Raw genomic sequence first — 13,692 nt, 5'->3', positions numbered from 1 at the left:
GTACGTCCAAACTCTTATTAGGATCTCCTTACGGGGCAGGGGAAGGGAAGAGAAATGAGGGGAGAGAGGCGAAAAGGAGAAGGAGGGGTTTGAGGAAACGAGAAGAGGGGCTAGTGTACCTGATCAGGCAGAACTGCCGGCTCCTGATTACGACACCATTTTCTCAGCAGGCTTCCCAGCCTCATCCTGTTTCTGTGAATATGGAGCATAGGGCCAGCCAATCCCCACAGCGCTCCCTCTCATCTAATGGCAGAATTAAGACCGTTTAGAGTGATTTCCTCTGCCTTCATGGTCGCACTCTGAAAGAACTGAATCTTTTTCCCTTTGCACCGATTTACAATGTGGGGGGTCTGGCATGCAACGGGTGAGAGAAAAGTTCTACATGACTGAACATAACATTACAACAGGTGGGGAATTGAACAGAGACTCCACAGAACATGGCTGAGAACAATTTTGCTTCACCTATACATTTTTGTTACACTGAACCACCATTTCACTTTGGAAAAATATTTTTACTTTCGTAACACACTTGCCTTCATGTAGGTTTGTGATTATAAAATCAGCTTCCCTGGGGAGCCATAGTTGGAACTAGAGTCTGTATATCCCCATCACTGTGTTAGTTTTAGACATGCATCTGCTAATAAAACATTCAAAGTATGTTACAGATACCAGTAATATGTTTTTAGTATAATATAAGTTAGTGTTACAAGTCATGGCTTAAGGGATAAGGCTGTTTTGTTTTGTTTTTTTGCACGAAAATCCCCAAACATTAAAAAAAAATAGAAAATATCAACCGCTGCTTCTTTTAATAACCCACTGTACATATGTATAAGAGCTCAAAGTAAAAAAGTCTGAAACCTTGAAAGTGATGATTTAGATTTTTTTTAATTTCTTTTTTTTTTTATAAACTGAAGAATTAAGTGTTCCTAAACGGATCAAAAAAATCCTTCTAAAAATCCCCTACTTTTCCCAGCACATGAAAAGTTGACATTTTGGAGATACATAGTTTTCACAGAACAGCAGAGGTATGTTCACTTTACATATATACAGCTCCAAAATGGAAGTAAAGCATGCCACGGGTGGAAAGTTGATCATGTGTCAGATCAAACTGATTCACAATGACACTAACCCAAACAGGGTGTAAATCTGGACACAAATCTGCTTAAACTCACTCCTTCTGTGTCAAACTGCATCACATCAAACCCATCACTGTGGAATATGGCATAGCACCATATCAAACAACCACAGTTTGAACCTGTTGCTTTTGTATTTCCCATGCTGTCTAATGATTCCCCCACTTTTCCTCCAACCTCCAGTAGACAAATCCTTCAGCTTTATTGCCCAGACTCAAGGGCTGCAGGTGCACAGGCCACAAAAGGGAGAGAAGGGGGTGGAGGGAGGGAGTTGAGGGGGTGGAAGGGTAGAGGAGGGGATGGGAAAGAGAATGGTGAGTCAGGAGATAAGAGAGGAAGGAACAGAGCCCCCCTACTCTGGTTTAACCTCTACACCCACCCATCCCTCCCCTACACCCCTGCCTCCATCCCAGCCCTGTCCCTACCCTTCAACACCTCTCTGTTTTGCTCCACTGCCTTGCCACACGTGAGAGGAGTGCAAACTGCGAGTGGTGCTGCCTGGCGCTACCAGGCCTTCCTGGGTGTGTGTGGCAGGGGACAAGGGGCAGGCGTGGCAGAGCGGCCATGTGGTGGGACCGGCCCTTTTCTTCTAAACCAGTAGAGGAGCAGTAATGACTATGAGCTACAGCTGTGCCCACTGAGGCCTGCCCTACCTTGCCCTGCAGTGGCCCCTAAACCTCATCACACCATGTTGCCCTCTGCTTCTGGACCCTGCTACTGTTAGTGGAAGCTACACAGTATGAACGTTTTCATCTCCGCTGAAGTTCTCAGAAGAGATTAAATTTGGTCTATAACTTATGGGGCTACTTCATGGGTTAGTGATAGACGAGATGATGATGTTACTGAAATAAAGCATAAAATATTTACTAAATATCAATGAAAATAGTCAGAACATATTTAGTCTAAGCAAAAGCTTTCAATATTCCACCTTCAGGGACAGTATTTTCCATGTGAAAAATATAATCCATTTATTTACATCTTTAAAAAAAAAAACAGATCATTATGTGCACAGCTGAGAATCTTATGCACAGAACCTAGAGATACAGCTATTGATTATTCTACAGGATAACTTTAGAAATTGATTAATCACTGAAGTTTTTATTGCAGTTTTTATTTCTACTGCTTGGGACAAACATGAGGTTAAAGTTAAGGCCTAATATTAAAGATTGTTTACCCATTAAGGTTTTGATTATGCAGCATTTCAAATCTCAGATGATTACAGTGAGGTGAGATACTCTATGTTTACAAGCATATAAGAATTTACATCTATATACACACACACACTGCGTGTGGTGTGCTTGTTGATTACTTGCTGTAACCTCTTCCAGGGCAGTGTTTTCTAACCCTGATAGGGTGTGACATCCTTTAGACAAGACACAAAAATAGTTTTCATTCATTCATTCACTATATGTTCACTTCTATAATTGCTGCCAGTCAGTAGGTGTGGCATTGGGTTCCTATCACCTTTTATTACACCTTATACTCTCTATACATTCCCTCTATACATTACTGTCTGCCCATTTCTAAACAAATGACAACGTAAAAAAAAAAAAGGCCAAATATCTTGCATTTCTTTTGTGATTCTTCAGATTAAACTGTAAACATCAGCAGACCTGGGCTCAAATCCAGGATTATGATGATGTGGGGGAAAAAAATGGGAAAGAAATAAAACCAGCCTCGTCATCAAGGATGCTGTGAGATGGGAGGACTGGTTTGTGGTTTAAATGAGTCAGGTTAAGGGAAGGCCTGAACAGGACACGCCATGTGAGTCACACCAAGAGAGGATTATGGTGTGATACCAATGAAGAAACATCTAAGTAATATGGCAAACCATTTGAACCTTAGTGTGCCATGTCCACGTGCTGACTTGTGCCTCCAGCTTCCACCTGCAGACACAAAGCCATATGGGTTACCTACTACACACATAATATGCCAGCACAAGTCCATTCTAGCTCACTCTCTGTCACACATAGGTACATATACACTCAATCCCGCCTATGTTACTGGAGCTGCTGTGCTGGGAACACACCCTCTGGGACAGGAATAACAGGCCACTCCAGAGAAGGAGGACATCTGAGACACAGTGGCACCATACATGATGACTCTTTAACGTGTCCTCATCTCCATCCCTAATCCTAAGATGCTTTACCGGCGGCTACTGTTTACACCAACCACAAGTCAAGAGTAAAAGCAGAAAATGGACTTTCTTAATTTTGAATGACTAAAGTCCACTAGAAAGCCATTGAGGAAGGCCTCTAGTGTGAAGGGAGCCTCATATTGAATAAGGATTGAAATTTACATGACAACTTAGGAAAAATGCTTTTTTATTACTCATTCATCCCCTAAATCACTTGGCTCCCCCGCTCCTTTCCTCTGCCTCGGCTATTAAATCACCATCTTGACCCTGCGACCTGGGGCCGCAAACCATAAAGAGCCCCCTGTGGGTCAGAGGCCTGATTGTAACATTTGAATATGAAATGGACTTGGTTGGGCCTGGAAACAGCCCCATGCGCTGAGACACAGGCTGACCCCCAGGAGAGAGGCCTGCCTCAGCAGCCCAGGGCCTGGAGGCTCCCTCTTCTCTCACCAAGGATTTACTTGGACTTGAGAAGGAGGGAGAGACACAGAGAGAGAGAGGGAGAGAGAGAGGGTTGAAGTTGGGGGTGGAGGGGTGTGGGTGGGGGTTTGAAGCGGGGTTGGGGTTGAGCGAGAGTGAGGGAGAGGAGAAAGAGAGAGGGCAGACATTTGAATAAGACAAGAAGCGATTGGTGTTTGCATGACAAAGGAGCCCGCCATCTCCCCTGATTGGTGTCACAGTGCGGCACTAAAGCCATGCAGGCCCCCTGGGGTGGGGTGATGTGTGGAGCACAGGCATGTTTATGCATCCAAGGTGTGATATTAGGGAGGGATAGTGGGGGCCTGTCGTCAAGTTTCGGGTTAAGAAGTTTGTGCGCATATTCTTAAAAGGAGAAGAAGTTTGCATTATTCTGGCTATAAATTTACAATTTTAAGTGAAAATCAAGATGCAAATCTTACGTTTTCTCTTTGAAGACTATGTTTAAAACGTTAAGAAAATTTGATAAAAAGTCTGTGAACTTTGATGGATGTTTACAAAGGATAACTTGGGTAATGATTTGTCCTGTTTGTCTTTTCTTTCCACGTAAGATTGAAGTTGTTGTTTTTTTTTAGTTTGTTTGACTGTCTGACCCTTTTGGCCCACCTGACTTCCTTTTCACCATGTCTCCATGTTCCCTGATGTCAGCAATTAATTTTATTATCACTATTTTTTTTTAATTGATAAAACTATAAATATGTGTTACAAAACAGTGGCATTATTCATTAAAACCGGGTTGTTCTGATAAAAAAAAAATCTTAGACTTATAAAAACTGGCCCAGATGAAGTTTACAGTTATAGACAAAAGATCATAAAGCACAGACAACTGTATTATCTTTGAGCTTCTTTATCTCTCAGTCTCCACCTTGTTTCTGAAAGTAAATACTGGTATGTTTCCCTGTTCTCTACCTGTAGTCCTGAATCTACTAATTATTCTAGAAAGGTGTGAAGACCACCACCCTCTCTGTCCCCCGCTGGGCTGTCAGAGGAGTCGTCAGCTACTGCAGGTGGACCTCTGGCACCACCGAGTCCTGACCATCCATCTTCCTCCTGCACCCACTCATGCTACCCCTTCTCCTAAATGTTTGATGGAAACAATGACAATACAAGAGCAGAGATGAGAGAGGATCATATGAGTAGGCAAATCCAGGGGCTATGAAGGGGATTTCACAGCTCAATAAGTTTGGACAATTTGTTTACAATCCCCATTATTACAGGCCCCTTGGGAAAAGGTGTGTGCATAAACATTGGTGCATTTTCTCCCAGATATTGCAGATTAGCTGGGAGCTGGTCCACTCAGGAGAACGATGCAAAAGTGCAAGAAAAAATACCACAGGGGGTCAAAAAGAGGAGTGATGAGGATGAAGGAAACGCGAGAGAGAGTTAGCGAGGTCACACGCTCACACTCACACACACACACACACACACACACACAGTGTATATAAGAAACACTTATGCACTAACCCCCTGCAGACAAAGCCTCCACAGGCTCATCTGGGCAGTGCTGCTGCCCCTCAGGGACACACCTCCAAGAGAGATGGCCTGACTAACTCTCCATGGCAACTAATCAATAAGTGACAGAGTCAGTCAGGACTGACCCGTAGCTGAGTGTGCTCCACCTCCCCCCATGTTCCCAGGGTTACTCTCCCATAAACCACACACACACACACAGATTGGGCTGCCCTAAAAGACAAAGTTCCCCCAACCTGACCGGAGCCCCCAGGAAAATAAATCTTTTTTTGTACTTTGTGCACATTTGACAACATACAATTTTTTAACATGTACAAGTGTGTTTTGTTTTGGGCGTTTTGTTTTTTTGTGGCACATGGAGGATGTGTGTTCATGGGGGGCATGCGCGTGGGTACAGGTTACTGAACGAACACAGCTCCTGACAATAGCGATATGATCAGGCGGCTTGTGATGGAGCAGAGTCACAACACCACCATTGTGTATCTGTCAATCTGTGTTCCCTCTCACTGTCCTCAACAAACACTAATCAATATCTGTGGCCTAGATGAGAGGCCTAATCTTCTCCCTTGTCGCCCCCTTAATTCCTTATTGCTCAGACTCCGCATTGTCTTGCAGCAGTCCCATACTCTCTTCGTTGTCCCTAGGCATAGTACATATATGTCTGCACACATACACTTGGCCCCCTTTTTCTGAGATTCCAAGAAAGGTCAGAAGTGGGGTCAGAACTCTAGTTTGGCAAATTAAAAGCAATGCTACATGCCCCACTGTTCATAGACAAAGTGATGTGAGATACAGAAAGGGACCATCTGCACACTTTTAGACACTAGAGAGCCTCGCTCAGTGTCTGAACTGTCCTTAACGCACATTAGAACCAACCCTTTTTATGTAATTGCCCTTACAGGTTATTCAGGAAGAGGCCTCTAACTCCAGTTCCATTCTTGGTTGTGTGCGTGTGTGTGTGTGTGTGGTTTTACACATCTTCCTCCAACCACAATTACAAGCGAAAACAAGTTCAAGTAAACCACAGAAGTGCTTAGCTGAACAAAATGTCAAATGATCCTCATCTAAAAACTTCTCTAAACATACAAACCGAGCAGCAAAAAACAGAATCCTCCCATTTCAGCTGTTCGTGTGATTTGTATTTGTTTTGCTTGGGACAAAAGAGGCAGTAATCCTGTCTCATATTTGACAAGTCTCATATTCACACACACCTGCTGGGACAAAGTAAACACACCTTCAGAGTCAGACACCTTAATGGATGACCCTCACATTAAAACTTAAGTCAGGATAAACCCTAAAGCAGGCATGTTGACATGATATAGTAAAGAGACATGCCCATTCCGGATATGACTGATGAGAGGTAGCCACATCACAGCTAGCTCATGTGCACAGTGTATACAGTCTGTACACAGGTCAAAAAACATCACGGTGATGGTGCGTGGAACTTTCTCTTCTCCTGAAGTGTAATTATTTGAAACAGATTATTGGCTAAATTCCTGACATTAAAAGATTTGACATGTGCTCAAGCTCCACCCTGCTTTGCAACACAGGTGTCAGTTGTTTCTAATATAACCTTCAACAGACATGTCACGTATCAGATCAAAGCCAATGGTGTGACTAATGCAGGTTGAGAAAACCATTCACAGAATATTAAATGTAATTTTTTTTTGACTTGAAAAGTAAGTTTGGACCATCAGGACCATCAATTATTTTTTTTAAATACCCTACCCGACAGCAGCTCAGGCACCTGAAAGTCTGTGAGTCCCTACTTTCATCAAATTCACTTTCCAGTGACACATACACATGTAACTTGCTGATGGGTGGATGCAGTTTCTTGAGTGGCGGCATGCTTGCCTTTGAAGCATTTCCCACTCAACATTCCTTGTGGTTGTGTAAGGCATGGTGATCCAACCACAGCTACCATTAATGAGACATTTGCATCATGGAACAAGTCTTCAGTGCTCACATACGTTTAGGCTCAGAGCTGAAAAACTGGGGATGTGCTTAAAGGAGGAGAGGTGTAAAAAAAAAAATGGTCAAATGTGATTTTCTAGTGTCTCTGGTGAGTGCTGTCAGTGAATGAGTGAGTGAGTAGGTGAGTGAATGAAGAGGGGACTGAGGGGACGGTGCACTGGAGAGGGATGGCTCTCAGTGGGTCAGCCCAAAAGCCCTGACCCCAGGAGGATTTGATGCCATTTTCCCACGCAGGGAGTCGACCTGAGAGGAGCTCGTTAACAACATCTGCCCCAGTTCAGGGAGATTAACCCCCACCCCCAACCCCCGCACCTCTTCACACACACATACACACCGCTCTGCTGTCAATCTGAGTACCTCACACGAGTCTCTTCGCTCTGGACAGGCCTGCCCAAGCCGGACAGGCCATTCCTGGTCCCTCCAGGCTCGACTCGACGGGGCCTCCGGGAGATCCCAGCCAAGGCAAATCAATACAGTCTCACTGTGTCATAGGTGCAATCCCTAACTGCACTCATCCGATCATTCGTTACAGTCAAAATATGTTGTGTAGGCGATGTCTGACCTGAACACCAGAGGAGGTTCCAGATTTGAGTTTGAGATTACATGAAGAGTTGAATGTATGTTTAGAAGGTGTGTTCCTGCTGGAAGTTGCCCAGCCAGTCGAGCAGGCGGGTTAGTGATGTCACCAACGTCAGTCTGTTGGCCAGATTTGTGTAATGAGTTTTCCACTCATCACACTGACGTAAAAAGAGTAACTCAAATTACACTCCTATTGCTTTTACCACCTTGTTCACATATAATCCCACAAGACGTGCAACTGGCGGGGCATGTTCTGACATAATATGGGAGAGAGAAAAACAGGATTGACTGAAACATGGCCTATGGCACTGCTGCTGTTAAGCTGGAGCTTTGAATGCGCTGCACACATACATAGGTGCGCAAAGACACACAGTGGCAGAATCCACTGGGAATCCGCTGAATCCATGTTCTACCGGGCTATAATTAGGTTAGTTTTTGGAGAGGGGGTTAAACAAACAGGGGCTGTGAGGTCATAGGCAGATGGAAGTGGGATATGCCTGCACTTGCTGAGTGGGCACAGAGCTCCACATGACAGGAGAGAGAGGCCCTCCGGGCGCTCTGCAGGGGGAGAGCGAGGGGGGATGGGGGCGAGGGTGGTGGGGAGCCAAACTCGGATGGCCTCACTGCCAGAACATTCAAACACAATCAATAGCTATGCACGGTCCAGCCCAGCCACACACCTTCCCACAAACACACACACACACACTTTCAGTCCTAAATTATCAGTAGGTAAGAAATTTCTGTGCAGAATTACCAGCAATCACTCAGAGAACTGAACTTCACTGAACAGAAACTGTAAGAAATATTTCACTGTACTGACATGCTGAAACTTTTTAATCGGCCATTAGGCAGAAACCTCTACATTTTTGGCTCAAAGTTAACCCATAACTTGGTGTAATTATCAAAGGAGTTGTGTGGGTGAAAGCCATCCCGAGGTTACATAAATTTCAGAGTCTGATAAATGACTAAAAAGCATCACTCTGTCCAGCCCACAGCAAACACCCCTGACACCGAGGAACAGGAAGAGAAAAGCTGCTTAATTACAAAAAAATGAGTTGGAGAGTGTGATTAGGTGACGGGTGGCTGCTGGCACGCTAGAGTGACTTAAGACCCTGTCAGTGAATGCAGGGAGGTCTAGATAATCTTTCCCTCCACAAAGGTGCGTGGGGCTAATCCAGGCCCCTGTGCTGAGCTGTGGATCAAGTCCTACAGGGAGTGTGGGAAGGCCAGCAGGACCGCCACTGCTTCGGCCCTCTTGGTGGCCAGAGCTTATTTATCCCAAGGTACACTGCAACAGCAGGCCGGTCCATTCTTCCACACACCTTTGCATTATTAGAGTGTCAGCAGCAGCGAGAGTGTTGAGAAACCAGTTAAGTTTGTGAATGTGATGCAATTTCAGAGCAATTTGTTGAAAAAATAAAATCTACCAGATCACAGCTGCCTGAGTTATCACTGTATTTTAACAGAAGCAGCTCAGAGCTGGACAGATTGCCACAGAGCACAGCAACTTCAAAGTGATCCAAATGTAAATCAGCACAACACAAGTTTCTCTGTGCACATCAGAAATTATTTGAAAGACTAAAGGAGAAAATCCTCTGTCAACATGCAAAAATACTTAATATTAAAATGCTAAATTTGATTTTTTTAAAGTCCTTTATTACATAATTTTCTTTTCATATATTTGCCAAAGAGAAGGACAAAAATTTTATCAGCACTGACATACAAGGTAAATTTACAGAACTTTTTCAAAACAGTTTCAGATGGCATCTCTTGTGTTTTAAGGGATATACTTTAATTTAATAATACTTTTTTTTTAGTGGTTAAGCGCTCATCCTGTTTCTTTATTTGTTTTAGTGTTATATATTTAGATCCTTAATTTTATCTTTTAAAAAGCAAAAATGATCTCAGTGAATTCTTGTGATAAAACATGAAAAACATATTCAAAGTGACTGTGACAGTTAAATACACAGTCTGTCTTCATCCACACAACGTACACACTGAAATAAATGTCAGGGCAAACCTAAGGAAGGAAAAGTATTACAGCCTGATTAAGACAAATACTACAGCTTTTCACCAGCTATGTAAAAAGCGATTCATAAAGTGAAATAAGATGAACTACTTTAATTTTCTACAAATGGCAATTCCAAAACTAATGCGCCTGTGAAAAAAAAATTACCAGAAATATCAGAAAAAAATTCAAAAGGCCTAAGGATTGTGTCATATTGTATTCTTAATTTGAACGGATGTTTAAAAACACACGCCAGCACTTTTTAGAAGTCCAGGAAAGCAAAATTAGAAACCTTTCACCACACCTTTAGGGCTTGACAAGGAATTGGAAGACCACATGAGTCCCATAAAACCTCCTCCATGAAGAGAAGGTGAAAATATTGCTGTGCCTGTACTGTTTCAAACAAAATAACTGTGATCATGCATGTTCAACATGTAAATTTCCAGTTGTTTGGTCCATCATTGATTGAAATAACAGGATTGTCCTTCAGTGTTTTTGAAGATCACACATCACCTATGAAATTTTCAATTTTATGCTCCCTGGGGAGGCAAACTCTGCTCCAGAGATTTTAAAGCATAGTCATATTTCCAAACCTCACATTACACACAAAAGACAGAGGCACGAATCATGTTTCGTACAAATTTATTCAGCATTTAAGAATAGAGGATGGTCTTAAAATATGTAGAAACGTCAGTTTAAATAAACCTTTTCGTTCAGGATAATGAGTAAACATGACACTGTCAAAAACCATCACAGAACAAAACATTTTACAAAAAACAAATTTGAACATTTTTCACGTGACAAAACATCGGGTTCACAAGCTAAAAAGAAAGAAAAAAAAATCTTACTATAAATAAAACCTGCGTTTGCGACCCGCACAGTCTTAACATTTCATTTTAACCTAGGTCATGAGGAGGGGAGGGGGGAAAAAAAACGAGACTACAAAATTTGGACACAGTCGAGACAACTGACATTCTACAAATTAAGTGTAAACATTTATGTACCAACTTTCCATCCAGCTTTTCTGAAATACACCAGCCTCTTAATGAGGCCACATGCCTTTTCATAGAGAGAAAATATGGCATTATTTAAAATATAGAAGTCCAATTCTTCTACATATGTTGATTGCTTATACTTGTGATAAAAAGCCTCTTTGCAATGCAATTTACTCTGATGGGCTCAACGTTCAGTTTCGGTCCATTTAAAATGAAAACAACTCAAATGATATTGAGACAAAGTTGTTTTTGAACAAAACTGTTGAACGTCGTTTCTTTAGCAACCAAAAAGTTCAAGTATCCGAAGTACTCTTATTTTTATTTTTTTTAAGTTTGAAGTCTTTTTTTTTCCTTGCTGCTCTCAGATGTGGGTGAGTGGTAGCGTCCCATTGACGCCAGTCCCTGCGGTCTGATAGTGCTGGTGGACGCTGTGTAACCGGCTGCTCTGCAGGGAGGAATGCTCCGCGCTGTCCCCGCCGGGAGGCAGGTACATGCTTATCATATCCCTCAGGTCCCCCAAACACGCCCGCTGAGAGTGGGATGTGATGGCCGGCGGCGGTGAGCTCGGCTCGGTCTTGCAAACGGACGCCATGGAGCTCAGTCCCATGGCGTTGGTGGTCTGCTGCGTGTACGCCGGAGACATGCTGTACGTGGAAGCCGCGTTCATGTAGGTCTGCGCCGAGGACATCATCGGGTACTGAAGCCCTGCCATCTCGTATCGGTGCATCTGCTGAATCTGAGGGCTGTTCATGCTGTGATGCTGAGGGTAAGCCAACTGGTCCTGCATGAGGGAGTACGCACTGTTTGTCCACCCGTTCATGTGCGCATAACCGTCCATCCGCTGCCCCACCGACACCGAGTTGTTGACGGCATTGGCTCCTGGCGGCAACAGTCCCCCGGGCAAAGAATACTTGTCTTTCTTGAGCAAGGTCTTGGTCTTCCTGCGGGGACGGTATTTATAATCCGGGTGCTCCTTCATGTGCATAGCGCGTAGACGCTTGGCCTCGTCGATGAATGGCCTCTTTTCAGCGTCGGTCAGAAGTTTCCAGTCAGCACCAAGCCGCTTGCTGATTTCAGAGTTGTGCATTTTGGGATTTTCTTGCGCCATCTTCCTCCGCTGTCCCCGGGACCAGACCATGAAGGCGTTCATGGGCCGCTTCACCCGCTCCTGGTCGCTGGCACTGTTGTTCTTTGTGCCCGGCGCCGAGCCCGAGTTGGACTGCGGGAGCGGGGTCTTGAGCTCGGTTTCCATCATGTTATACATTCAGGCAGCTTGTCGTGTTCACTCACAGGCACATAAAAAAAAAAAAAGTTCACAGAACAGCGCCAAAAGTCAAAGAGGTAGAAGTACTGACCAGTCTCATAAGAAGATGGGAAAAAAAAGTTCTGCCCAAAGAGGCAAATGTGTCTGCAGGTGCTTCTGGTTTCTCTCCGCTCAAAGCTGCTCCGTCCCCCACGGCTCTGAAACAGAAGTCTGTAAACTTGTTCGCCAAGCTCATCTGTTAATAGGCCTAGTGGCCGGACCATGTGATGTAGATTGACAGCATGACAATGAGGAGCAGGCGACCAATCAGTGCGCAGCACAGGAGTAACCAACCGGAGCACACAGCGCCGTGTTTTGGTTAGAGGAGGAGGGAGAGGTAAAGTTTTAAAACAGCAGCGCAGCTCAACAACCTGAGCGCAAAAATATTACAGATTTACAACCTTTATAATCCGAGAATGAAGACGAGAGGTTAACGGAAAACGCAGCCGATTTGTTTTTCTCATTGAATGGATGTGAACTTTTTTTTTCTACATTTGAGGCTCAGTTGAATAAAACTGAATGTCAAACATGCAAAAGTTTGAAAGATTTTGTAGAATCGTGAACTTTATATAAAACTAAGAGTACAGGCCTGATATACCTTTAAGTATGCTGCAGGGAAACAGTGCCAGTAAATGAATCACAGAGGCTGATCCCTGCAGGCCAAAACCGAATTAAAATGAGTCAAAATACTCAAAACAAAAGGTGAAACATTGGAATAAAATGTGCCCTTGCCATACAAAAAAAATCGTTCATGTGTACCTGCTGTCAAACACGCTTTTATTGCTTTTCTTTAATCACAATTTCAATTTTATTTGACGAACAAAAAAAAAATGTTTTTTGTCTTATTTCTTGGGGGAGAGGAATTTTTCTGTGCTGTCACAACTGAGAACTCAGCTGTCAGCAGACTGAGAGGTTATCTTCTTTTTTTTTGGCCTTAAAATTTTTCACGACAACCCTTTTGGACAAACTGCTCGGAAGTTTTTCTCGGAAGTTGTGCTGTCTCTTTCGGCGCTGTTAAAAAAATCCACAGAATTTCTGAGAGGCTGAAAGAATTCACTTTCTAAAAACTTATAATATTAACAATGATAATAATTTAAGGTGTGCAGAATAATTTCCCATGAGAATAAACGTTTTTGGAATGAAACAGGCTGATGACTACACTGACACAAATAAAATTATATTGTGACTTTTGAAAGGAAAATGTCAGAAGCAAGTAAATTATAAAATGACCACGTCCTCGTTTTCTGAAAAATAAAAAGGTCGCTTTTAATTCCAAAGTGAAATTAATGTCACGTTAATCTGGGAGTTTTTGCAGCGCCGCAAAAAACTTTAATACATCAACGACCTCTTGTGGAGGGGACGGGCTATCTCTTTGGTCCCTGGGGAAAAGTTTAGTTTGAGACTCTGCGTCGCAAACAGCTCCGCTCCGTCATGTGAATGACTGCTCATCCTAAAAAAAAAAAAAAAAAAAAAAAAAAAATCCGCAGCAGGCTGTTTGCTGACTTGCTTTCTCTGTGCGGTGTTAATGGTTATTAAAATGATTGCGGTGGAGAGGTCTTCATTTGCATGTGTCTCCTTACAAACGACCTGAAACGCTGCTGCTCCGCCGCTGAAAC

At 43.3% G+C, this 13,692-nt stretch overlaps 1 protein-coding gene across 1 annotated transcript; it reads right to left on the bottom strand.

Annotated features, from left to right (window-relative positions):
* Positions 1–10,403: 10,403 nt before the first annotated feature.
* Positions 10,404–12,235, bottom strand: sox3 (SRY-box transcription factor 3). Its single transcript, XM_041048663.1, has one exon. The coding sequence runs from the start codon at positions 12,035–12,037 to the stop codon at positions 11,135–11,137; it is 903 nt and encodes a 300-aa protein (XP_040904597.1). The 5' UTR covers positions 12,038–12,235; the 3' UTR covers positions 10,404–11,134.
* Positions 12,236–13,692: the final 1,457 nt, after the last annotated feature.

The sequence above is a fragment of the Toxotes jaculatrix genome, chromosome 10 (assembly GCF_017976425.1).
Source record: "Toxotes jaculatrix isolate fToxJac2 chromosome 10, fToxJac2.pri, whole genome shotgun sequence".
NCBI lineage: Eukaryota > Metazoa > Chordata > Actinopteri > Toxotidae > Toxotes > Toxotes jaculatrix.
Note: the sequence above shows the minus strand (reverse complement) of the source record. Positions and strands in the feature narration are given on the sequence as shown.

Bases quoted from the DNA above. Each gene is read 5' to 3' on its own strand.
- sox3 (XM_041048663.1), bottom strand. From the start codon at position 12,037: ATGTATAACATGATGGAAACCGAGCTCAAGACCCCGCTCCCGCAGTCC.